At 40.5% G+C, this 27,653-nt stretch overlaps 3 protein-coding genes across 4 annotated transcripts; 1 reads left to right on the top strand and 2 right to left on the bottom strand.

Moving 5' to 3' along the window:
• On the bottom strand, positions 1–27,144 carry LOC149113437 (alpha-1,6-mannosyl-glycoprotein 4-beta-N-acetylglucosaminyltransferase-like). Of its 2 annotated transcripts, XM_089288316.1 has the most exons (4): positions 27,018–27,144; positions 5,580–5,783; positions 3,222–3,305; positions 1–2,906 (listed from the first exon to the last, which is right to left on the bottom strand). In XM_089288316.1, exons 2-4 carry the CDS (start codon positions 5,755–5,757, stop codon positions 1,741–1,743), a joined length of 1,428 nt encoding a protein of 475 aa, XP_089144442.1. In that variant the 5' UTR covers positions 5,758–5,783; positions 27,018–27,144; the 3' UTR covers positions 1–1,740. The 2 variants fall into 2 exon arrangements, with proteins under 2 accessions (XP_089144442.1, XP_089144441.1); XM_089288315.1 differs by lacking the exon at positions 27,018–27,144 and having other exon boundaries at positions 5,580–6,672.
• On the top strand, positions 13,555–17,032 carry LOC110044126 (uncharacterized). Its single transcript, XM_089288318.1, has 3 exons — positions 13,555–14,623; positions 15,102–15,808; positions 16,622–17,032. Exons 1-3 carry the CDS (start codon positions 14,230–14,232, stop codon positions 17,030–17,032), a joined length of 1,512 nt encoding a protein of 503 aa, XP_089144444.1. The 5' UTR covers positions 13,555–14,229.
• Positions 16,448–21,895, bottom strand: LOC149113438 (uncharacterized). The gene is made up of 2 exons (XM_089288309.1): positions 19,540–21,895; positions 16,448–18,817 (listed from the first exon to the last, which is right to left on the bottom strand). The coding sequence occupies exons 1-2, from the start codon at positions 21,767–21,769 to the stop codon at positions 18,009–18,011; spliced, it is 3,039 nt and encodes a 1,012-aa protein (XP_089144435.1). The 5' UTR covers positions 21,770–21,895; the 3' UTR covers positions 16,448–18,008.
• Positions 27,145–27,653: the final 509 nt, after the last annotated feature.

The raw sequence follows: 27,653 nt of genomic DNA, 5'->3' as shown, positions 1-27,653 counted from the left end.
TAAAATTTGTAATGAGTCATTTTATTATATGTTCTATCTACTCTACTTAATCCACAGAAAGAACAAATGTCTGAGTCTACTACTCCCATTTTTTCAAAAGAACATTTGTACAAGTTGTATAGTTAAGTACCGTAAGGTGGCTAAAAACAGTTTCTAGCGGTTAGATTTTGATGGGTCCTTACAACCACTCTTGATCTTTATCACTGGATGCCACAATCATGGTATCAAAAAACTGCTCAATCATTGGTAAACACGTTGTTATCATTTTCGTGACACAATACGTTACCATAGTAACAGTATGACCCGCTTAAAATACCCTTTAAGGAAGCTCTGAACCCTATGTACGGAATTTTTTTAAACTTTGCCAAAAGTTGCGTCTTATCATGCTTACTAAAATTTGATAATATAAAAAATTCACCGTGCAGTTTTTGAATTATAAGCCCCTAGAGCTGTAATTAAGGGTATTTTTAGCAGATCATACTGTTGCTATGGTAACGTTTTGTCTCACGAAAATGATAACAACGTGTCCACCAATGATTGGACAGTTTTGTGATACCATGATTGTAGCACCAAGTGATAAAGAGTGAATATAACAACTTATCAAAATCTAAGGGCTGGAAACTGTTTTGAGTCACCTTAAACTGAAAATTTCTTAAAGACGTTTCTATGCAAACTTTTATTGGTAGAAGGTATACCTTAGATAATCCTCATATCTGATGTTAAATTTATCCTTCAGCTAGCTTTTTTGCAGCGTTTGGTAAGGTAGCTTTTAATTGAATTAACAAATTATAGTACTGTTTGCTTTTGGCCAAACTTACGTCGTACAAAGCATCATTCTCTATTTTCCAATTGCCCATAATTCACTCTGTCTGCCCCCCAAATTTTACATAAACTATTGTTGTGAAATGCTCTCGGGAATATGCAGACCTTCCAAGAGTATTTCACAACAATAGTTTATGCAAAATTTGGGGGGCAGACAGAGTGAATTATGGGCAATTGGAAAATAGAGAATTACGAAAAAAACCCAACTTTGTTATATTACTGTCACCATCATCCTTCCTCAAGAAATAGGGTATTGCCGATCTTAAACCAGACCACTCTAAGAAATTACAACTAATATTCGTTTCTTGTCTAATAACATCCAATCAATCCAAATTGTTCTTTGACTGATAAACCTAGTTGACTGATTAACGTTATGTTTTTTTCAAATAATTTTTTTTTATAGAAAAAGCAGGTTTGCCATCTATCCTTATGTTTTTATTCCACATAATTGAGCTTTTATTGTCCTTATCAGAGACGGCGTTCCTAAACTCAGCCCAGAACTTAATCAACTCGGCATAGAATTGATTTGATATATTATAATCCTCAGGATCATAGTCAGAGTGAAAAAGAAAGACACCTCCAAATGATTAAAGCATATGAGTGAGGTAGCAGTTCCAGCCAGCGTTTTCACTGGCATGCAACCTTTTTAGCCGACAATCTGAGAGATTTTATCAGTCTCAAGGTCTAACACCCTTAACCCTCCATTTCCATAAGAATTAATCATTGCTGTTCTTACAACTCTATCTTGATCTCTACGCAAAACTTTAAAAACAATCCTGTTAATATGTATGACTACCTCTATTGTTGTCGTGGTTGTTATTGTTATTATTAATGAGGAAAACGAGATAGTCTCTTGCCTATAATAATCCTCTCTGCAAATTTGAAACTGAACTAGGGCCTGAGTACAAAGACTTGAGTTTAAACTTGCCAAACATCAATCTCCCTGAAGAAAACCCAGTTAGTCTGGTCTTGTGTCACCAACACCCGTAAACAAGATGTCATTTTATTACTTTCATTGAAAGTGACTTCGACTTTCCCGTGTTGGAAATTTCCAATTGTCTCAAACACTGTACAAGTTTTAATTCCATTTGCATTTGTCTGCAGTTCGTTTTTATTGTTAAAACTTGCTTGCAAAACAGCCGACCGAAGGTAATCATCAGGAGCAATATAAGAGCCTGTATCAACGAACACTTTACGTATAGACACTGCTCGAGTAAACTGGACAATAATAAAGTCATCTTTCTTGACTTTCTTGGTCCTGAAATAGCCATAACCTCTGTTGTAAGCATCTTGAGGATGTCCATAACTAGACGTCATTTGGCTGCTGACGTTAGCCAAAGGATTCAAACCCTTGTATTTGAGATCGTACTGGTCAAAATATTTTTCCCTTGATGCGGTGGTATCACGGCCCTTGTTTTCCGCAAAAGAAGAATGACTTCCAATATGTTGAAACAGGGAAGCTGGAGGAAAACTGAGGTAATGTCCATCATGTTTAATCTGTCGCCAAAATATAATCAACCAATCTACGGGCATTTCGTCGTACATGAGGTAAAAATAGGTGGCAAGATTCTCCAGGTCGTTGGCGTGATAAATTTTGGCTACGTGTCCCATGAAGGAAGCGTCCAGACTGGGCCAAGTTGTCTTAACCGATGAGATAAAATCACGGAGCTTGGGATAAAAGCTTGGCGCTGGAAGTACATCGTCTTCTAAATGAAGATAGTACTGCGAGAGACCGTGGCAATAGCACATTAAAAATGCAAAATCCACGTTCTGCTTTGAGCGCCAAAAGATCCTCTGCGGATTATCGCGAAATTTCGTTTTCATATTCGAGAGCGCTGGGTAAAACTCGTTTGGTGCAAAAATTACACGGATAAAACCTTGGTCAATATATTTCCTGAAACGATTCGACAACCCCACCAAAGTGGCAGATTTAGCTGCTTCATCAAAGTCGGCGAGGAATATCACTACGAAGATTTCGCGCCTGTCCTCGTCACTCGTCTGGTTTATCAAGCCTTGGATCGTTCTAATAAGGTAGTTATCTCCACTAGGACGAGCAATTGATGAGATTCCAATTGTAAGAAAGCCTAAAATGGAAACAAAACGGGTTGCATTTACACTTCCAAGACTTTCTTATGGAAGGGATGTTTTTTAAAAGAAGTATAGCTTTAAAGATTGACGGCCAAAAACAAGCACGTGATCAGCCAAAGTGTCTACACGCATTTTCTAGATCCACGAAAACAGCTACGAAGTTTGAGCAACAAGATTATCCACGGGAGGACTGGATCCAACTAGAGCATAAAAGGGTAATTAACTCTCTTACCCTTCATATTGTCTTGACTAATGTTCATTGCACAGCACCGTAGCTACATAGCATTTGAAATGTAATATTCTAATCTCACCTTTTCCTTTAGGGTAGCTTCCCAGTCTAGTTATTGTGGAACTGTTTATGATCTTTCTTTCCAAGCAAATAGAAGGCTGTTTTCCTGTGAAGATCAAGAAAAGTACTTAAGTGACTTTCGTGTGCCTTGACTTAGGTCTGGAAGTGACTTGGGAATCAGAAAGGGGTGACTAGAAATTGCGCGCGCTGTTTTAGGCGAATAGGCTACTTGAACACGTCACATCCTCGCATACGGTCAGGCTGCCCCTGCAGTGCGATCGAAAGTCAAAACCGACCTGTCCCGCCGAAACGACACGATAATAGTCTTTTTCTCACGGCAAGAAACAAAAAGAAAGAAAATGCCCAAGTTGCTCTGGCCTCTCCTAATACTAAGCTCGAGCACTCTGGGTTTGATTTGACGAGGAACAACATATTTTGTTCAAAATGATATAACTATTTTCCTACTTAGCGATACTCCACGAGTGACGAGCGAGTTGCCGAACACGGGCGACACATTTCATTTCTGGCCAAATTAAAACCGTTGGAGACAAAAAAAAGCTTCATATTTTCCACTTTCTACAATCTGATACGGTTTTTGACATTATAAATTCCGTTTCGTGAATATTCAATGCCGTCTCCAGTGAGAAAAGTTGTCCGACTTTAGTGCCTTTCCTGCTAACGTACATTTATTTCAGGACTTTGTCAGGACAGGACAGTTTTTCCCACCGTATGCAAGGGCGTACAAAGACTTTTCTTTCAAGAACTTCTGGAAATTCGCCAAATAAGCAGAAATAATATGAAATTATCAAAATCAGATTTTTCCGATGATTTAATCGTTGTTCACATGCAGAAACTCCTAAGTTGACACGATACCGGCAAATTCTTGTTCAACTTACAAATCAAAGATTAAATATGTACTGTGTGGATCTATTTTGTAGACAATGGGACAACACGACAACACGATTTTGGTCTTGTTTAACTTCCTTGAATGTGTTTAAAGTAAAAGGTCTACAAATGACTTTGCCTCAGACATTGCCACTGCCAATATCAATGTTTAAACTGATGAGAGTTTGAGATTTCTCTTAGCCTAGTGCTTAGGCCGCTGTCACGCCACGACATTTTCCAGATTCAACTTTCGTTAGCAGATGGTAATTTCGAGTTTTTATTTTCTTTTTCTGCGTATTTTTCGTATTCCTTTCTCTTTTAATTCTACGTCCTTCTACTTAGGATGGTCTTTGAATGCCTAGCAAGGTTTAAAGTGGCGTTTACCACGCTATCCACGGCTGTATTGGCAAAAGAGAAGTGTTTCGCCGAAGTAGCAGGATAACGGTAAACACGGTAACTTTGAACGCTTTGTACAAAGTCAATATACCTTGGCCGAAAAATGTTTTTCCAGAAACGTGATGTATATCCCTCCAATGTCTAATTCATCACTGTGATTGCTTTCAAAAGCGTTGAACTTTTGAGAAATAATTATTTTAAAATCAGCTCCAACGCTCCATCTAATTTAGTATGCATTATTTGAAACTCTATTTTTTAATCGCTTCGGCAGTTTTTTGATGTTTATCGAATGATATTGCATTAAAAGGCCTTTTTCTTCAACACTGTGTAGTTTTCTCATTATTTTGCGTTGCGATAGTAATTTCTGAACAGTTTTTTGCGGGGGCTTATTTTCGGCCTGATTTTGCTGCTATCAGACGGAAAAAGTTTGTGGCTCGATATTTTTGGTTTAAAGCGAAACTGAAACAAAAGAAATTCATTTTTAGATAGTATTCGGTAACCTCTGCTTGGGAGATAAAAATCGGCCGATTTTATTTTTTAGCCGGAAATCATCGGTCGTTTCTTAGGCGCCGGGCCTCTTAACAATTATTCGCCAAAGGCGAAGTGAACATTGGTGGATATTCACCAATGTTCACTGAGCCTGAGGCGAATAATTGTTTTAGTATAATTTTCAGAGGTGAATAATAAGGACTACAAAATAATGGACTAAAACATAAAAACACAGACGCAATTGTTCTTGTGCATAAACGTATGCACCCGTAGTTTTAATAATAAGCTTACAGGTACATCGATTGTCAATCAATTTACTTATCGAGTTCGGCAGATTGCAGTAAAAAAAAAACGGGCGAAACACTACGAAAAATAAATTCATCCGGTACCTTTGTTTTATCGTTGTTGACTTCATTCACAGTTGTCATCATCGCCTAAAAATGAGCAGCTTTAGTTTCAAGAAAAATAAATTTCTTTCAATCGATCTGACCTGCTGGCGATAGACGCAACCACTGCGTTTATATTTACGATTCTTAATTTTACAATTTTGTCTGCTAGTGCGGATCGGCCCTTAGAGCATTTAGGTTTATGGAACTTTTAGTTTACTCACCCAGAAACCGATTCCATTTTGAGGTTTCCGTCACGATATTTGGCAGTCCATCCTCTTGATCCGGATGATCCAGTGGTAATGGAGTGAACACGTTTCCAAAGAGAACCCCGATGGCGAAAACCGTGAAGACCATAAAGGCAAACTTTGTATGAGACCTGCGCTTAAATCTGCAACGCATACTTAGAATTGGTTGGTGTTCTTGAACTGCAACGGAGAAGAATATATAAATGAACACAGGAACATTAATTGCAGGAACGGGACACATAGAAATAGGCTTTCAGCACGCGCATTTTTGCAGTGTTTTCTAGGGATCCATACTGAACGTGAGCTAGACGCATTTCCCTGCTTAGAAGACTGAATATAAGAAGATTATAATGACAGGTGCACGGTTGTGAGCGTGAAGCCTGGCTGTTGTGGTTTAATTAGGATTCACGAGGGCGTTTGAAGAGCAGGTGACACTCAAAACTCTGTCATTAACTTGATAAACTCACTTCCAATGGTATCATCCAATACCGTAAATCCTCGAATTAGCGCCCAGGGCGGTTATTTCAAATTAACGAGAAGACGGAAGGCGTTTATTCGATGGGGGCGCTTAATCGAGGGGGTAGGGGGTGGGTGGGCGCTTATTAAATTTTTCCCAAATCGTGGCCTGACATGTTCATTTTTTAATACAGCATATCCGCATAAACAGCAACATTAGCTGTTTATCGACATAAAACGCTGATCCTAAAGTTTAAATCGCGGCACCGTTAGTACTTGTAATTTTTTTCCAAACGAAACGTGTTGACAAACTGAAACAATGTACAAAGCTAATACTACATGACGAAAACTATACATCCTTTGTTGTCTCATTACTCGTCCACGAAATGGGGGGAGGGGAGGGGGGCGCTTATTCGAGGGTGGGGGGCGGTTATGTTAAATTTTGGCTGATAGGAGGGGCGTTTATTTGAAGGAGGCGCTTATTCCAGGGGGCGCTAATTCGAGGATTTACGGTATGCCTTTTGCTACAGCTGGCCACGTGACGTGCTTCTCAAGAACACACTGAACAGTCATTGGCAATGCACGATGTTATCAGACGTGGAAAGAACATAAAACAAATTTGCTTACATGTAGGATTTTAGGTTTATATCCTTTAAGACAGATTTTTTTTAAATGGGCGCTAGAAATTAGAAGGACTTGTAAGGGAGGCAGACACTTTTCCCTCCAGTCACGCTCCAGTGTAAGGTCCAGCAGGGACCTTACATCGGAGAGAGAAGACGGCTTACTCTTCAGTAATCCTGACGGAACCAATCCAATTTTCCTACTCCTGAACGGAAGAACACTCGTTTAACGCTGCTGCAATATCAGAATTGTTGTTGAACGCCATCGTCAAAAAAATTAAATTTTGTTTGGTATACAACAATCTTGAAAACTTTGTTGTTTTTTGGCTTCAAAATTCAGCTACGAAATGGTGCGCCTGACGAAAGGCGGACTTTTATTTTGGAAACATAATGGTTGAAGAAAACCAATTAGCTTTGAGGTTGATCGTGAACAATATGAACACATTGTTTTCGTCCTTGAGGAGAGACATTGGGGTTTGTGGTATTGCAGGCGTATTTCCGGCTGTCACTTGGTTCCGCCGAACCAAGTGACAGCCGGAAACACGTCTGCGTTCACAGGCTGTGGTATTGCGGTATTAGACAATTTTTTGCGGTATTTTGAACCTGCATGATGCGGTGTTTTGGCATTTTGGACAGTATATATATGTGTGAATTTATGAAAACCGTGTCAAATTTAAGGCAAAACGTTCACGCCTGCCTGCAGGCGATAGCTGGCGGGGAGGCCTTTGCGGTGCTTGAAAAGCCAGGTGGGCTTCCGTCAAGGATGGTGGGAGAAGATAGCCCTGGGACCTGGCTACCAGCTGATACCAAGCGGGGCTGCCAGGACCTAACCCCAGCGGGGAGGGGGGGAGGGTCATAGAGAGAGGCACTTTCCTCAGTTAAAACTGCTCATTTTCTTTGCAGGACAGCCTTGGCCAGCAATGCCCTGCAGCCTTAGGGGCCGGCAGCCAGCCAGCCAGACACAAGCAAGGTGGGTGAGTAGGCTGTGTGTTGACAGAGTGCCTGTGCTTGATTGAGTGAAAAAGCCTGTGTGTTTTCTTGGAAAATGTCAGGGTGGTTGTGTTGAAATTAGCACGGTTTCATAAATTCAGACATATATAAAGTATCCTCAAAGTTCTCCAACGTTTTCCGAGTCTTTTCTAGTCTCCAATTGAACATTCCCTTAATCGGAAAAGAGTAAGTTAATGTTAGTTAATTATCAGCCAATACGCCGATAGATATTACGAATTTTGATTATAATCTCTAAATCGGAAATTACCAAACTTAACGTTTACTAACAAATTCTTCATTGCTATCAGTTACTCTAAACTTAACACACAGAGTATTATGGTTTCGGTGTGACATCGAGTTTCCACTCGGTATTGAAGTATTGCGGTATTTGGTGAATTTGTTTTGCGATGTTGCGGTATTTGCTGAATTTGTTTACGGTCAGTGAGTTACCATGAAAACAAGATAGGCCGCCACTGCCATTTAATCTGGGACTTAATGAGAAGGGACTGCGTACATTAGTGGGTCGTCTGGGAAGAAATCCAGAGCAACTCGTGAATTATGATCAAATCATCCACAGCCAGTTAAGAGAACGGTTCATTGAAAAGGTGGGAAACCCTTACCGTCACACTGGAACCCTGCACTAAATCCCTCATCACCCTGTTATTAACGAAGAAAGAGTCACAACCAAGATAATAATCGTCTACGATGCCTCTGCAAGAACCTCATCTGATGCTCCCAGTCTAAATGATTGTCTTCACGGTGGACCGTCACTTCTACCAGACCTGAGTGCGTTGTTGATGAAGTTTCGAGTTCCTCAGATAGCCATGACAGCAGACATCGAAAAGGCCTTTCTCCAAGTTGAATTAACGAAAGTCGACCGAGATGCAACAAGGTTCCTATGGATTAAGAACCTTCAAGAGCCAATCGATGTAGAAAGGAACATTGAATGCTATAGATTTCGTCGAGTGTTGTTTGGAGCATCTCCCTCACCAGTTCTCCTTGAAGCAACCCTGAGGCATCACCTACACAAGCAAAAGGATGATTGGGTCGCAGAGGACCTGAAGAACTCCATGTACGTGGATAATGTCCTCTCTGGAGTTAGTGACGATGACGACGCGGAGCACTATTACCGTCATTCACGACATCGCTTGGTTAGTGCAGGAATGAACCTCACTAACTCAAGTAAACTGAAGGAGAAGTTGGTGGCTGAAAATACCATTGCTACTGAAAAAGCCGAAAGTTCTGGGCCTGGAGTGGGATTCAAATGCCGACACAATCAGTTTCCCTTTAATGAAAGTCGTGTCAGAGACTAAGGCGCTTCATGACCAGATCACAAAGAGAAGCGTTTTGAGTATTGCTGCAAAAGTGTTTGATCCACTTAGATTATATGAGCCATTCACAGGGAGAGCCAAAATGATATTGCAAGGATTGTGGAAACAGAAGGTAAGCTGGGACAGCCAATTGCTAGAGGAGCTTAAACCTCAGTGGTGGACATGGTTTGAGGAGTTGGAAACCGTCCCGCTTATCCAAATTCCCTGATCGTACTTTCCATTAGGATGGAGCGGAGCTCATTTACATGCACGTTTTCGGAGATTCCACCAATAAGGCCTACGGAGAAGTGGCAGAATCTAATTGCCGAATTAAGTGCATCTAAAATGCAACGTTTAAATCAATTAAATGCGACATATTTGAATGAAATGCGAGTTCAGTCGAATATTCTGACTGAAGTTCGACAGCTGATTTAAACGCCGCATTTTACATGTGCCGAATCTAATTCATAAATGTTAAGTTATATTATACCCATAACTCCACAGTTTTGTGCTTTATGACATGCGCACAACAAGATGAAGGGAATTTTCGGCGGCAATTGCAGTAGGAGATGTAGAAGGAAGGCTGTTGAAGATACCAGTGTGTGTGGTTCTTGCTTTGCTCCAATCGTGTAACGTAGTCATGCAAAACCAATTATGTTTCTGCCATCAAGCAACCGCTCTATGCTACATGACATGCGGAGTAGGGAAGCGACTGTTGAGGATACTAGTGTATGCGGGGGGTCTTACTTCTCTTCAGCAAAGTTACATAGAAGATGGAGAGTGAAGTCTATGAACTTGAAAGTGAAACGAAAATCAGAATTTAAGAGGTAATGCACTGCCATCTGCATGGTAAATCGCTTCATCCTGTTTGCGCGAATAAATGGTGTTTGAAAAGTATTAACGATCTAAACGGAAAATGTGCTCCTTATCATTGTCAGCCGTATTGATGGGAAAGTTGAAACGGAGTCAGGGAATGAACACGTCGCTCACGCTCAGCAATTTTAAATCAAATGCCGAACTTTTAAATTCGGGCCGACTCATATTATTATTAGATTCGGCCCATGTAAAATGCAACGTTTAAACCGGGCCTTAAAGTGTTCTAATGTATTACGCCATTTGCAAAACGTACGTAGTTGCACACGAGGGAACAATCCTCCGCAACCAGTCCCCTCATGTAAACTCTGAAAGGGACTTTTCACAGCGAATAGTCCTGGGGACTTCTCCCCACCGGTGTATTCTAATAGAATTTTACCAAAAAAGGTTTTCTGGTCAATCGCACCAAGAGATAATACGCTGTCCGGATTGGAATAACTGCTTGTTTCCCGAGAAACACGCTTACGCGCGTTGCCATGGCGTTTTGTAAGTACTCGACTTTGGTCGGTGGTAATTCCGGCTCCAGTTTAGAAAGTCCTACAAATGTGGAGTGCATAACGATCGGCCAGTGCAAAATGGCCATCTGACATTTTGTAAAGTAAATGACGATGTTGGCGTGGACAGTGAATCCAAACTGTTGCTTGCTCGTGCAGGTAGAGCGTTTAGTATTGCAGGCCTAACTAAGCATTATCGATCACTGTATAGGCCCTAAAAAGCACCAAATTTCAAATAAGCGGGTGTGAGTTTAGTTTAGTTTGGACGGGAATTAATTTGTAATTGAAAACTTGCTGAAAATTCAAGGTTACCTTCAAAAGTCAGGGTTATTGTCAAGGCGAACTACCGCTAAGGCAGTTAAATATTGTTATTCTTTATCTGTTCGAAGAAGAACAACTCCTTGCAGTTCCGACACTCTTACCTAAATGAAATCTATGCGAGCATCCCTTAAAGAGTTCTTAGTGGTGAGGCCTGGCGGCCTCAACCCTTCTCCGAAATATACGATTATAGCCGGCTGTATTTGCAAGCCGATTTTTACGTTATACGGGAGGGGAAGGGGGGGAACAGGAAGGTAAATCTCCCTTCTCCCTAGTTTTTAAACCAATTTTTCTCTCCTCCCTACTTTAAATATTCCATAAAACTATTTTCCCATCCAGGTCCATCCAGTTCTTCCTACTCCCAGCATTTCCTTTTCTCCCTCCTGCCTTCTTTTTTCACCAATTCCTCCCTCGTCCCAACTTTTTGTTGAGCCATTTCCCCCTCCTCCGTATTCTGGTCCTCCTCCTTATTACGTTTATGAGCTAGAAATATGTCTTATTCCAGTTGTGCAGATCCTATTGCTGCAAGTAATACAAATGATTTGAATGAATCGTTCTTAAAAATTCATCAATTGCCAACCTTATTTGGTCAAGCTGTTTGTTCTTTGTCGTTCCGCAAAGTAATCATCCTTCAATTTGTGCAATATTTTAGGCATTTTTGAAGTTGAAGAGTCTCATTTAACAATTACGATGTGTCCCCGTCATCGCAACTTGTTTGGAATTCGTTGGCTGTGCAAAAAAAACACGGTGCACTGTTCCTTCTCTGATAGCAGTCCATGGACTCGCAGGATCCACTGGCCAGTGTGGGCTTAACAGTGTACAGTCTGCGTACATCTTTCGCATAGCTAAGATTCTTGTCCCAGTTGGGTCGCGTATGTATATGTATATATATATTTTTTTTTTTCGTATTAGATAGTGAGCCCCTCGCAGGCGTTCAATTAGTTGTGCTTGCGCTGTTCCTCAACTACCGAACGCCTGGAAAGACAATGAAAACCTCCGTGAGCGGGAGGGTTTACTCACTTAAGTGACGGGAAGGTGCAAAAACCTATTCTGGGTTTGATACCTAGGAACTGTCGACTTGACGCGGTTATAAATTTTCGTAGTGTCTTTATTTGGATGAAAGATTTGGTTAAGGTTTTTCATTGGGGTTCTCTCATTTTTTTGTCGCAGACAACTATAATTTTTATCAGTTTCTTTTTATAAGACGTCCCGTAAACTACTTGCGAGCAAGAAAGGATAAGGAAAATCCCGCTCAAGTTATTTTTAGATATGACATCAAGTTATCCCAAGGATAATGTGGTGCGTGGATGTTTTCGTGGAAGGTGAAACTGTAAAGCCGCTTGGGGCCTTGGGCTGCCCGCGTGAGTAAATCTTTGGTCACCGGATTAGCTGTCTAGATGCTCTCTGGTTGTGTGTCATCTTTGCGATATACTCCCGCGTTAGTAACTCACGTGCCAAATCACAAGGACGCGCTGCAGTTGCTTATTACTTATTAAATTAAATCATGGTTTTACTGATATCAAATAATGATTTATTATTTGAAATAAGGCTTTTCTTGGTTTTAAATAAGCGATTAAATTTACCATCATCCGCCGGACGTCAAATAGTCAACGAATGAGCTATGATTTCAAATCAGTAAGTCGTGATTTGAAATAATAACCGCAAGATTTGAAATCAGGACTTATTATATCAAATCATAAACTTATGATTTGAAATCAGGATTTATTATATCAAATCATAAACTTATGATTTGAAATCAGGCTATATCAAATCATTAGCACATGCTTTGAAATAATAGTTTATTATATCAAATCATAAGCGCATGATTTGAAATCAGGATTTAATATATCAAATCCTTAACGCATGATATCATATCACAAAAATTTATTAAGTAAATAACGAAAAAAACGACAAAATTAAGCTAAATCATTTTCTTTACAAACGGCGCCCGATAGTATGTGCTTATCAGCCTTTTCTCCTTTTACAAAGAGCGTACATAAATTCGTCTAGTTGGGAAACCCAGCGTCAAGTGCTATCCGTGCCTCCCGCTTTCCCGTCGTGTTGCCATGTTACGAATGACAGGCCAGCTGGTTGCTAGGGGTCACGTGCGCGCGTGTTAGATCATGAGTTGAGTTTGTAAAACGTGAGCGGTGAAAGCGATGTTGTTCTGAGTGTAAAACCCGCGAATAAAGTTGTCTTAAACAAACCAGCCAAGTTTAATCGTCGTCCAGCAGCGAAATTTGGTTCACCCAGCCGGATATTGATCGAAATCGCCGAGCCAAGCTGTAAGTCAGCCGTGTAACTGCGTGTAATTATCATCGAACCCTGTGGTTAATGTATTTCAACACGAAAGATGCTTAAGATCTAGTAACAGCATTCAGTTAGAGAGATCTTTAATTAATAATACTCTACAGGACCAGACTGCAGGTTTATTTAACACGTTGCCCAGCAACGTGAGGTGCTGCCAAGACTATATCAAATTTTGTAAAGACACCAAAAACATTATTTTTAAGAGAGCTTTAGAACATCTGGCATAATTTTAATTATTTATTTATTCATTTATTTATTTTAGCATATCTTAAAACACAATTTTATCTCTTTTACACATATATATAAATTTTTGGATATCTCTTAACCATTTTACAATTGTAAATTTAGTTAGCATCGGGCAGGCGAAGAGCCACCCTGTGGATATACTGCCCGAAATGCCATTATTATTATTATTATTATTATTATTATTATTATTATTATTATTATTATTATTATTATTATTATTATTATTATATTATTGTGAAAGAGTCATTCAAGCCGCGCCAAGATGAGTGCCTCAAACAGAGGAGAAGGTGAAACACCTCGACTCTTTACGCCAAGTGAGTCTACTACTTCAAGTAAACGTTCCGTTTTAAGAAAGAAATCGCTGGCCGAGAAGTTAGCCTTGGAACTAAAAATAGCCGAGCAAACGTTTGCAAATGAGATCGAGTGTCTGCGGGTCGTGTCCTCGTGTACCGGTTAACGAAAATTGCGTTACCAACCACAACATAGCGTGAAAACTAATTAACAAAAAAATTCGGGACACTAGTCGACCGAAAGATAGGGTGGCTTGAGTCATAGAAATGTTTGGATGGCCAGTTTGGTTTATTTGGCCAGTTGGGTCACTTTTGCCATTTAGGCTAAGTGGGCCACCTAGGCCAGCTGGGTCACTTGGGCCATTTGGGTCAGTTGGGTCACTTGTGCCATTTAGGCTAGTTGGGTCACCTGGGCGACTTAGTCCAGTAGGGTCACTTGGGCCATTTGGTATTTAGGCCAGCTGGGTCACTTGGGCCACTTAGGCCAGTTGAGTCACTAGGGCCATTTGGAGCATTTAGGCCATTATTCCCGGTCATTTAGTGTCACTTGGGCCAGTTGGGACATTAAGGGCCGAACTTTTCCCGCCAGAATACATCCGCTGACCAACGCGCCTGTCTGCATTATTCCCGCCATCGTCCAGCTATATAAACGCTTTAAAACGTACATAGCCACTTTAAACGGTCCTAACCCACTAGTTTTCGATTTTCGTCGGAGCATTATGGACACACAAAGTAATGTCACTTCTACCACAGAACTGGAATCTCAGCTGGGCCAAATTCGACTTTCTATCGACGAAATTGTACCCCAACGTGTTCGTCAATGGCTTTCGGCGTTTGCATGCAGCAATGGCACGACGAGCGAGATGCTGCTTTGTTCTTCCTTGGTGTCTACGAGTTCTTTACTTGGTCATACAACGGTTAAGCTTTTTGGCTCCTACGAGGAGAAGGCAAATCTTCATCTTATCGCTACTGCTCCTTCTGGAACGGGAAAAACACCAGCTTGCCAGAAGGGATGCGTTGAGCCTATCGTGGGTCACGTTGAAGAAAAGATCCAAGCCAGCATTGTCATAGATGAGACATCATCAAGTGGCCTGTTCAACCATTTTCTGGGAGGTTTGTGTTTTAGACACTGTTAACTATTTTTTTTTGCGTGTAGTAAGCACCCTAGTATTATAAACATTAAAGGCAATGGAATTTCCCAGTGAAAATTGTGTGACACAGGGTCAACAACAAGATAGCGTGACAAATGAAATGGAAGCCTTAACAAATAAAGGACAATACCAATGAAAAAAATATGAATATTTCACTTATCATATTCACTATAATTTTTAAAAATGTTAAGTTGTTTGTTAGTAATGCAACAGAATTTGTGTACCTAATTGTTAGTCTGTTCTTTACAAGCATTACTAAACATGTGACCTAACTTACTTCCATTTTAGGGTAGGTGGGTAGATTAGGGAATTTTAGTAGTTAGGTTAATTTTTATTCAAATTAACTAACATTCACCTACCAAGCAAGATCTTAGTAAACAACTTGTCAAGTATAACCAAATTGATAATAAAAATTATAACATTGCAATTCATTTTTGTAGCCTCAACTGTGCCAATCCTGTGTGTCAACGAGGCATACTCACTCCTGCAGAGACTGACACATCAAGGAAAGTCAACATCTCAGATGAGTCTCTCAATGGAACGTCTCTGCAAATGCTACGATGGGGATTTCTGGTATGTACTTAAAGGGACAAAAGGCAAGCGTGTTGGAGTTACATCTGCCAAATTAGCCCTCCTCGCTTTTACCACCCCCCAGCAATTCCTTGAGTCAGTATGGCCAAAAATTGTAGCCTCCAAAAATGGCTTGGCAGAGAGAATGCTGTTCTTTTATCAAAGAAGATCAGAAGATCTTGACCTGGAAGCCATGGCAGAAAATTCAGATTCCCTTGATGAGTTTGCTGTGAAATCACTTGGGGATGTCTTCGAAAAGATTTATGTGGAACACAACACGACACCAGCTCTAAAGTATACCCTGACTGCCACTGCCAAGGAACTTTTCTTCAAGTACAGCAAACCAAGTGAAGACGATAGCCAAGGTGCCAGCATTTGTGGAATTATTTCCACAGGTTCAAAGAAATACAAAAACACTTTGCGTGTTGCATTAAACATGCATGTGCTGTACCACCGCCTAACCAAAGCTCTTGATTTAGAGTCAGGTACCACACCAACAGCAATAACTGCAGAGACCATGCAAATGGCAATAACATTCACTGAGACTCTTGAGACCATGAAGGGAATCTCAGAACTGGTGAGATTTTGTAAACAAGAATATTAATAATGGTTTATAATTTGCATTCTGGTTGGTTTTTTCCATTCCATTGTCGGAAAGGCATGCCACTGTATTCAACAGAATGTTTTTAAACCTGTTTTGGTCTACAAGCTCTTAACTTGGGAGGTTTTTATGTTGGTTAATTTGAAGGCATGTATTATGGCGACAGGGAAATGACTGTATCCTGGACAAGGGTGGGTGTTTAATGCTTCATCCTCCACAGGGTGTTCTATTTTCATAGCAAAAGTGGCTAAATAATGATTGGGAAACCAAGATTGAGCTTCATATAGCTAAAGTGGCCGCTTGAAGGTAGCAAGGGAGATAAGCCAGATTGCTTGTGGTGTTTCCTGTGGGTTACTAATTAAATGTTTACTATTGAGGGGGAGGGTGACTGGGGATGAGGCAGTACTTTATGTGTAACACCATCACTCATGCTTAGAATGTGAAAATTCCAAACAAGCCTGATTAACCAGGGAGGTACCCAGAAACTTACACAAATGCCCAATTGAAAAAAGGTATATTATTTTTATTGTTATATTGTGGAAATTTCTGATTTGGTAAAGAGAAACCCAAGTACAATGTATATTTTGGGGTTCAAATCTATGTTTGCTTTAAAACTTCTGAACAGGTTCAATTTTTTTATTTCGTTTGTTTGTTCAGACAATAGAAAATAAATTGAACAGAATTTAAACCAAAGATGTCCCTTACATGTAATATGCACTCAATATTCAAACACTGCTGATGACTTAACAAGGCTTATTTTAATTTAAGTTGAATACGTTTATTTTACAGTCGTGCCGTCTGCAAAGGTCATCAATGGGACTCAAGGTGGGAGTTCTTAGTGAGGATATACAAAACAGAATTCTGCGTCTACCTGGACCGTTTGTATGTGCACGAAGAGTGGTACGAAGCTACTCCTCGACAAGGAGGCCAAGCAGTAAAGCTGTCCAGGAAGCCATGGCAAGCTTACAGGATACTGGGACTGGTACAGTTCTGACACTTAACAAATTGGTAGTTTTTCTTAAGAAACTTCCAACAGCCGTAAGCCTACATGCTATTGCTGCTTGTGGCCTTACACCCGAAGAATACAGGCTTGCTTTTATAAAAATAGATGACAAGATAACAGCAGACATGCAGGAAACTGTCATGGATGCTCATCCACAAAAGGATGAGATTGAAGCATTCTTGGCAACATCAAAATAGAGTTGCAAACTAGAGGCCTTAATAATGCTGCAATACAACTCTTGTAATAACAATAATATTAACCTGAATATACATGTAATCAACATACTGAGCAATCTCACCTGAAACATATTTTTGTTAATGTTTCCTGACAGTGGAAGATGTATATATCAATAAAACAATTTCAGAATATGATTAATTTTATACATAAGTGTATTGATATTGATATTTTTTAGCACTAATTGAAACAAAGTAATCTTGGTAGTGAAGGATAGTTTAAGAATATTAATGCTAAAGTTCATTTACTTATTGTATTTTTACAGTTCTTTCATTAATTTATACAAAGATGCAATATATATATTTTTTAAATTTAACACAACAGAGAATAATATATTATTAAGTAATTGAATAGAAAATAAAAGTTCTTGTTCACTCAAATTATGGGTAAATTGCAATGTTTACTATTTACAATGTTCATCTAACAATCTGGGTGTTTTGCTAGCTCACTAGGCCATTATACAGTTGTCTGCTTAGTGACCTGACCTTTGAATGGCAGCGAGGCTGCAGGTGACCTTGTTTTGATACAGGCCTTACTACTTTTGTTGTGTAAATCAAGTTGTCTTTATGCTAATTAGTTGGCATCTACAAGAGAAAAGCAGAGAGGTCTGTATCAAAGCAAGGTCACGTCCAGCCTCGCTTGCATTCATGGCCAGGTAGCCAAGCATGCAACTGTAAAATGACCTATTGCAATAGAAAACCAGATACTTGCAAAACCTCTAAACAGTTAACCTGTATTGCTTTGTAGTGCGATGTATTTACACAGGCACAACAAAACCTTGAACAAAGAAGAAAAAAGTACTCCCACAAAACCGCGACAATGATACCCTGAATCACATGTTACGTAAAACCAATTTTAACAAGGCCTTATTAGTTGGGAAAATACAATATGACAGGCATCATGTATTGGTTCATTTGAAGACTCACTGGGTTTGTCCAATTAGAACCAGTTAAGTTCAACTTGCTTTTTGTAAAGGGCTTCAAAACCCTTAGCCACTTTCTTGATGCACTGAAGTTTTCCCTCTATTTGCTTGACTTTCTTTGGTTGCAAGGGACTTCCAACATTACTTAAAATGTTATGAAGTCTGGAATAGTATTCATGCACTTTGGAAGGTTCAATGCTAATACCTTTCAATGTGGCAACATTCACAAGGCAATCTAGTGTAAGAGTTTCCACCTCAGACCACCCTGTGACTGGATTTAAACCTTGTTTGATCAAATAATCCAGACTGGATGTGCTTTCTTTGACCTCTTGCAGTTTTTGCTTTGGTCTGTATCTAGGAACTGTTACGTGTGTGTATGCCTGCTTGGCAGCCTCGGAACTGCCATAAGGGTTCCCACAATCAACACATTTACATCTATAGGAACAACCAGCCATGGTATTGTAGCACTTACACCGGCTCTTGTTTCCATTTGGTACTTGAAGACAGAATTTTCTTCCATCTTTCTTAGCAGAACCACGACCACACGAACAGTGCTCTGGTAGGTGTTCCTTTGGTACAGTGTTGCTAGATGTACTTGTGGAACTTACATGGGGTGGCATGGACTCATTCACATTCTCCAAAGGTACCACACAGTGATATAATTCTGGTTGACCAACACTGTATCCCAGAAGAAGAGCTTTAGTAGCAACACAAGGCAACAACGGGGAAACTGGTACCACTGGCATGTGGTCCAGTGATGTGAAAAAGACAATGTTCAGCCTCAGAATCTGGGATAGACCAATTCCAAGGACATTCCCCAACTCATCTATAAAAAATGGATATATAATATGAAAAAATATGAAAAAAGAAAGAAGTAGTCAAATGTGTCCTAATAAATATTTTAACAACCAAAAAAGATATATTAATGTACTTGAGAACACATTTTCCAGTTTCAAGAAGTTATTATTACTGGAAAGCATTATTCAAATTGACAAGTTTGGTGTATTATTCCAAAACATTCAACTTAGTAAACCCCTACATAGTTACACTCAAGTCATCCTTGCAGTCAGGAGGATGTAAGTTTTCAATGAAAGGATAGAATCTAATGTTAGCACTGATCCGTGTAAAGATGCGATGTGGGATGTGGGATGTGGGATCTGTCCCATTCAAGCAAAACCTTAAAGGATATTTGGTACCACTTAATATAATTTAATAGTTCTTTTGTTCCCATGTTCCTTGCAATATCAGGTCTTATCATATGGCTAGCTTCGTGAGTGGGCAAGATGAATCAAATCCTGCTCTGTGATTGGCTACGCACCATGTCCGCAGGAAAAATTTCCGTGAAAGCCATAGACTAAATCCTTTATTCACCAAGCTTGTGTGGTCAACATGGCAGGATATTGGCCTTGTTCTTTTTTTTTTTTGCGTGTTTATGGACCTTGACTCTGTCTCAGTCCATAAACACACAGAAAAAAAACTTGGCCAATATCCAGTCATCTTGAACTCACACTTGGTCAATAACCCATACAAATTGGCATGTCCACTTACTTGAAAAGTAACCACACTCTCTGTATTTGTTTACTTCCTCTTCATAATCCTTATTTGGTGACAACAGGGCATGTTTGTACCTTTGGTGATTGCTTAGCATCTCATTGACAACAAGCTCCCGCAATTCTTTCACAATGTTAAGGTCACTACTGTCTGCCAATGAAATTCCAAGAGAGCACAAATGCTTCTGTAGAGTAGATGAAGATGTTGAGATTTCCTTTAGCTGGCTTAGAATGCTGAGAAAAATGCTATCTGCTGGCAAGCCATAGGTCTCTGTGGCAAGCTTCAGGTTGTAACCCAGTAGATTCTTATTTAGCCTTTCAGAATGCTCAGCAACTTTCTCAGTATTGAATGTGGAGTTACTGAACAAAATTAAGCTGCAGGGCATCAAGTAGAGAAGCTTGAAACTCAACCTGGGATTTGTACAGAGTGACCTTAGCTGATTGCAAAGAACAGACATGTTCACTGCCTGGCAAAAAATGCTGTTTAGCTCACTGTCAGTGAACCCATCATTGCTTGTGTCATGACAGTCAGCAGTGTTGTTATCATACATTTCAAGTAAAATACTCTGCATGACTTGAGGGTCATATGCACTGGGTACACTGGCATTTTCAGGATCACTTGATTCTGGGATTATGCCAAACCTTTCAGTTGTTGGTTTAAACCCTTGATCTTCTAGTGCTGCTCTGTAGGATAAGATAGGCCTTACACAGGTTGAGGGTAACTCTGAAGCACTTCTTCTTTCATTCCAGATGTAAAAGAAGGTTGCCAATAATGCCTCAGCCAATTCACAACCAAGTCTTGACCGGGCTATTACAGCCCTCAAGTTTTTGTGCAGATTTTCATTTCTGGTAGAGCCACCACCAACAGGAATACCTGACAAACAGCCTCTTTCGATATGTACCTTCAAATTCACTATTTCATGCATAACATTTGCATTCAAAACAGCCTCCCCAGTGTCATATTTGATATCTTTCCATCTCTCTGTGAGACGTTCAAGGTTACTCATTATGGTTTGTTCATCTGGTGTCTCCATCTCCCTCATTTCACCTTGGTCTGCATCAGCTCTGAATATCATTTTAAAGTCATCTATGAAAGATGAGGACAGGTAGTGCTTTCTGTCCTTTGGCACTTTAGAGGTAACTCTTTGGATGGCATGAAACAAGTCAAGCTTAACTGACAGATTTGGAAAAATCTGCTGTAGTTTGCTGCGAACCTTGCAGCAGTCATCCACAAAAATTGTATCACAAGTAACTTTCTGTTGATCAAATCTACACTTTAAATTCTTCAATATGTCCTCCACCCTACTCATTGCAGTACCCTTTGTTAGTTTGTACGTGAGTACTTGGCCAACTTCATTTAAAACAATATACAGGGAATCGAATTGCGTAGACCATGATCCATCTGGGAGCATGCATCCAATGTTTGCAGCAACTTTGAATGTGTGGTCGGCACTCATCCATTTCGCTGTTTTCTCACTCATGTTTTGCCTAAAAAACTGTTTATTCTCTTTAAAAATGTACAGAAAGCACTGATGAACTGTATCCGTGCTAGGTGTTGGTCTCCACTCTTCAAAAGAAGGGAATTTTGGAAGTTTCTCTTTGTCTAAAGACGGATTTTTCTCTAGATATGTAGTGATATGTCTTGCGTACCTACACTGTCTTTCAGCAAAGTTGTCCAGGTATCTCTGCGCTAAAAACAGTTCAATTTCATTAAATGGCTGTCCGCTTGAAGCCAATGCGAAAATCAGAGAACAGAGCTCGGCAGTAAATCCTAACTTGTGACCAAGATGAAATTTAATATCACCTGGTGGTATGTTCTCTAGTAGTCTGGGGTCATGACCGGCGATTTCGTGTCCTTGAGTGCATCGATACACGCGGCTTACCAATAACATAGGACCATTTACGCAATAAATTTGTCGTGGCATATCTCGGTCACTCTTTCCATCTTTCCACTTACAAGGAGTAAGTATACTCGTCAGATGGCCGTGGTCATAATGAGGACAAGTGAATCCGTTCTTGAAACAATGATGCTGTTCTAACGGGTCCCAAATGATGACTCTGGGATGCAAATAATCGCCAATGTTAGGGGCACTGCTAAAGTCTGGGTTCAAATGCTGCCCTGGCTCAACAATTACAGGTCCATCCACCTTTTCCCCCTGAAGTAAACGATCTTCATAGATTTTCACATTTTGCTGCACACAGCTTAACAATTCTTGAGTGATTTTCATCGCCAAGTGCTATGAAATCACTCCGCCATCTTGGAATTTCTTTTACCTTTAAACGAGGCTTAACCGCGCTCAAAGTGAGGCTTGGGGCGAGGAGTGTCCAGGGCTTTCTCGGATGCAACTAACAAGTCTCGAATGGCCCAAATAATTACCCAGCTACCTGCCGCAAATGACCCAACTGGCCCAAATGACCCAGCTGGCCCAAATGATCCAGTTGTCCCAAATGACCCAACCGGCCCAAATGACCCAGCTGACCCAAATGACCTACTTGCCCCAAATGACCCAACTAGTCCAAATGACCCAGCTGGCCCAGTCGGCGCAGAAATCTATATCCCAGCTGGCCTAACAACCTCAGATGGCCTAAGTGACCCAACTGGCCCATGAACATAATAAAAATTCCCCAACTTGCTATTCCGAAAAAATTTTTTTTTTTGGAAATTAAATTAAGCCATCTAGTTGTCGCGTTATCTTTTGGTTGACCGGTGTATCTTTTAGTCGACCTTGGTCACGCAATTTTCGTTAACCGGTACACCAGGACACAACCTGTCTGCGAGCCGAACAACAGCAACGTGCAGAAACTTTCGGAACTTCAAAAGAAAGAACGGTTGTCCAGTACACACAATCTGATACGTTCAGACAAAACAACTTTTCGATCTGCACAGTTTGACAGATAGTAAAAGACTGTTTTCGATCCGTATACGTTCGGAAAATTGCATCTCATTAAGGAGACTTATTAGAAAATAAATCACCTACTCACTTACCGGAGTCGACGGGGTGGCACATACTATGGCGCGTTTTCAGGGTCAAAATTAAAAACTAACTTTTCCACCTTTCCTTACCTGCTAAGTAAAATGTCTGTCATTTCCTGTCTTTGAAATTAGACAGTACGCATCTCTTTTGACCTCCGAAACAATACATTCCGCGTTTCCTGAATACTAAAATCATAACATCCGGCATATTTTGACCTTTGAACAAAATTCTCTGCGTTCCCTGACTTCTCTCGAATTTTAAGTCCGGCATGTTCTGACTTTCAATGTAATTAGTTACCAAATACCGTACTACTTAGTTTAAACCTCTCAACTAAACATCCCTTGCCGGCACCTGACAAGCCATTTAGTTCATAATGAAATCTCGCTGCTGAGCCGACATTCTGATTTGCAAAATTTGCAAATGCGCGTTTTCTGACTTCTCGATTCTACCAGGCGTCTTTTCCGCGTAGGCGTGGATCCTACAATAATACACATAACATGTGATCAGGGTTTTCAAATTGAAATAAAGTAGCAGGAGGAAATCATAAAGTAGGCGGCACACTCTAGGGCATGATAAAGGAGGCCACACGTGTAGAGGAGTGCCGGAATGGCTTACCTCCTCCTGCACGGGGGGAGGAAAATGGGGTGAAGACCGTGGAAAATTTGAAAATCTATTTGTCTTGAGAAGCATTTTGATGACTGAAAAGTGATTTTGTTGGAGGTTACTGTACACTTTATTTTAACAAGGGTTTATTAACATTGATAACAATGGGGCGACAGGCCTACACAACTGCTATCCACGTGTAATAGCCGCTTTGAGAGGTTTGCTCGAACTAGTATATCTTTGAGGATCTGCCCCTTTTGTATTGTACGATAGGGGGATCTTTGAATATTTCGCTAATCAATAATCCTGTTTTTAGGAGGACATTTCACCAGAGTAGAGCCGTTAGAGGTCATAAGTCCGCGTGGTTTCCGCTGTTATGCGCGTGTAATTTGTTGAGTTTGACACCTCTGTTTTTGGCCACGTGCTATTTTTTTTGGCTCATTTGATTGCAAGATATGTTTTAAGCTCTCTAAATATTAGCTCTGGAGGGACAAAGTTTGAAATATTCCGTGGGCATGTTGGTTACTTGCATTTTGTATTATTTCGCCGGGCCCCGGCTGTTTGATTTACTGTTGCAAGTTATGCTGCTTGTTATCACGGGTGTCATATTTATCTTTGTCCGGCTTCGCCAGAGATAGCTGTAGCTTTCCTTGTTGAAAGCTATGAGTCTGTCTTAGAGAGACGTTCTTATGCTTCTTGCATCACTGATTTCATCGAGCTTTTTGTCCTTCCAGTTTGTTCGTTCTGGAACTGCAAAAGTAGGTGTTCACGCGCAAGTCTGTGGACCGTTTTGCGTGTTGCTTATGATATTGTGTGGTTTTGTTCAGGCAAAAGCTCTGAATTTAGGAGTTCTTCCTATGATTGTTCATCCAGCTCCACGTTGTGGTTGTCATTGCTTTTAGTTGCGATGTTGTCAGGTTTTCTGGAGACTGTTAATAGTCCCTCTTTTGTTAGGAGGCTCGTAGCTTGTAGATCAGGCAAGACCGCGGTTTCGATCCTTCTGGATTTCATCAGTTGCCGATAACATGGAGTGGTGGAGACCAATGCTCGGTAACACTCCACACCTGGCATATTTTTTTGGTATTATATACTCGTTCGGCGGATCGAGAATTCTTGATTGTGATTGGTAGTTTTAGTTGACACCCGTGATAACAAGCAGCATAACTTGCAACAGTAAATCAAACAGCCGGGGCCCGGCGAAATAATACAAAATGCAAGTAACCAACATGCTCACGGAATATTTCAAACTTTGTCCCTCCAGAGCTAATACTTAGAGAGCTTAAAACATATCTTGCAATCAAATGAGCCAAAAAAATAGCACGTGGCCAAAAACAGAGGTGTCAAACTCAACAAATTACACGCGGATAACAGCGGAAACCACGCAGACTTATGACCTCTAACGGCTCTACTCTGGTGAAATGTCCTCCTAAAAACAGGATTATTGCTTAGCGAAATATTCAAAGATCCCCCTATCGTACAATACAAAAAGGGCAGATCCTCAAAGATATACTAGTTCGAGGAAAACTCTCAAAGCGGCTATTACACGTGGATAGGAGTTGTGTAGGCCTGTCACCCCATTGTTTTCACTAACTGTGTCCTGTTGAAGTCTCCTTGCAAGGTCGAATGATGTATGGCGAAGACTGCTCAAGAACTGCTCTTGTGCCGTCGACTCCATTCATAAATCCCCGGGAAAACCCCCGGTCCTGGCACTAGGTTTGCATCAGGGGATCCAGGCTTGCGCGGAAAAGACGCCTAGTAGAATCGAGAAGTCAGAAAACGCGCATTTACAAATTTTGCAAATCAAAATGTCGGCTCAGCAGCGAGATTTCATTATGAACTAAATGGCTTGTCAGATGTCAGTATGGGATGTTACGTTGAGATATTTAAACTAAGTATTACGACATTTGGTAACTGATTACATTGAAAGTCAGAACATGCCGGACTTAAAATTCGAGAGAAGTCAGGAAACGCAGAGAATTTTGTTCAAAGGTCAAAATATGCCGGATGTTATGATTTTAGTATTCAGGAAACGCGGAATGTATTGTTTCGGAGGTCAAAAGAGATGCGTACTGTCTAATTTCAAAGACAGGAAATGACAGACATTTTACTTAGCAGGTAAGGAAAGGTGGAAAAGTTAGTTTTTAATTTTGACCCTGAAAACGCGCCATAGTATATGCAGCATCCTCCCTGGTGGCAAAATATATCGACAATAATTACACAACAAAGGACCGAACTTTGTCTAGAGAAAGTTGTAAATAATACTGAGAATGAAAAATACAATGCTTTCTTTTACGTGACGGATTGTTCGCCGTAAGAAGATCGATCCAATCTTTCCACGTTATCTGCCATGGTAACCTAGTCAAAACTGGAAAAGAAACGCTTTGCTTTGTCGGCAATTGCACAATCTGCTCACCGCGGGAAGTGATATATTACGCCGCCACAAGCGGATATATCTGTCATCTTGACCTTGGTTACCAACTGTAACCATGCCTGATCACAGGGTAATTACAACTTTTACCTTGGTTAAATTTCTTTTGTCTTTTGCGGCATTTACTAAAGTATCAGTTGGCGTTTACACACGGAAAATGTTTACCTAGGTAAGTAAACTCTGGTACCTCGGTAAACCGTTCAAGTCTAAACACAGCATACAGTCCCATTTCTCATAAATCGAAGATACTGGTATTTTGTTGTATTTATTTTTAGTAACGACTTTGAGCTTCATGCATGACTAGTCACGCCACTTAATTTTGAGCCAATCAAGAGTCCCGTTATATCAAAAATACATTACAGTAATTTATGCATTAGGTTCGACACATGAGGAGAACGCGGTATTAATAAGCTGCCGCTCCAACGTCGCATGGTGCGACAGACCCTGCCGAATTTAATGTTGTTTGCCGCACCAAACCTAACCTGCCGAACCAAACTGATTCAAACGCCGCTCTTCTGCCGTACTTAACTCATCAGTTAGGTCGGCGCATGAATGGAGCGGCGTTTGGAACGGGCCTGAGAGAATTCGTCCACAACAAAAGCGAAACATTATTTAGAATCGCTTCGCATTTCTGAACAAATATCGAATACTCTCACAGGGTTTCAACTTCAATTTTTGTAGAAATTATTCTATGAGAGTTGACGCCGAGTCAGAGAACGAAATGTGCCCAAGCTCCAAAATTTCCTCAACCACAAAGCCAAAATTAGAATTGAAATTCGGAACTTCAAAAGAAAGAACGGTTGTCCAGTACACACAATCTGATACGTTCAGACAAAACAACTTTTCGATCTGCACAGTTTGACAGATAGTAAAAGACTGTTTTCGATCCGTATACGTTCGGAAAATTGCATCTCATTAAGGAGACTTATTAGAAAATAAATCACTTACTCACTTACCGGAGTCGACGGGGTGGCACGGCTTGTCGATCCGTACACTTTACACGGGTTAGTAGCAAATATTACGTCTTTCTCCGAAGTTAACTTAAATAGGTGTCGCATCATTGGACCAAGCGTCGAGAATTGACGCGCAAATTTCGCTGCTGACAAGAAGTGCATTCTAACCCGCTCGAAAGTCGTTTCTCGGAAGGTACTGAACGGGTTGAAACGAAATGCGTCTCTTTCAAAAGGTTTATCAAACACAGCTGAAATATTTGTTTCCCGTTCGTTGGAACTCCCGGTGCATATTTTTGCACATTCATATTTTCGTAAGTGCTGTGTAATGTTTACAACAGTTTGCATTCAGGCCCACGGCGAAAAAAGCTGCATCTCCAGAACTAGGGTACTGTTTGGATCAAGAGAGGTCTCTTTGGAAAGAATTTTCAATGCGCTGAGCAGGAAAATTATCTTCTATGTTATTATCCTAAGTTTTCTTGGTAAGAATCCAATCTCGGATATTCTTAAAGAAACGCACCTTAAGTCTTGTCTTTTCTCTGCATGACCATCACGAGCCAGAGCTAACCGGAAGCTGAAAAATTCGCCAGGTCCGGTTGCTATGGGGTGATGTCATTTATCTGTTAGGTTGCTGTCATCGCAAGACTTTTGCTTTCAGTGAGAGTAATTGTGTACAAAAGCAACCTGGTTCTTTTCAGATATGATCTGGCCACATAATTGATATTTTATAATAAATTTTCATAACGCGGGAATATTGCGCGGTCAGATATGAAAAAAAAGACTTCGACTTCGAATGAACCCGTCATCGGTCGTTGAAAACGGATACAAAACGAGATGTGCCTCTGAGTTAGAAGATATCACAGTAAATGGTTTGAACCCAGGAGTATCAGTAGTTCGTATAGTGTGATCGTCCGGGTGAGTGTAGTTCTGAAAAGAACTGTTGTTGGTGACTGACGTTTCGACAACCTGAGCGGAAGTCATCTTCAGAGTCAAGTGAATAGTGTTTGTCAGTCGATGATCTTATAAGTCTGGTCCGTTGAACGTGATTGGTCAGTATAGCCATGATGGTATTGTCTGAAAGACTCGTGTAAAGTTTGTCATCAGTCATTGGTGGGTTTCGATCCGTCTATTGTTAGTCAAGTAGGTCGGTTTTGGT

The sequence above is a fragment of the Orbicella faveolata genome, unplaced genomic scaffold (assembly GCF_042242905.1).
Source record: "Orbicella faveolata isolate gen_17 unplaced genomic scaffold, um_ofav_v1 contig_15, whole genome shotgun sequence".
Lineage (NCBI taxonomy): Eukaryota > Metazoa > Cnidaria > Anthozoa > Scleractinia > Merulinidae > Orbicella > Orbicella faveolata.
The sequence above is the reverse complement of the archived record's forward strand: the minus strand, read 5'-3'. Positions and strand labels throughout refer to the sequence as shown.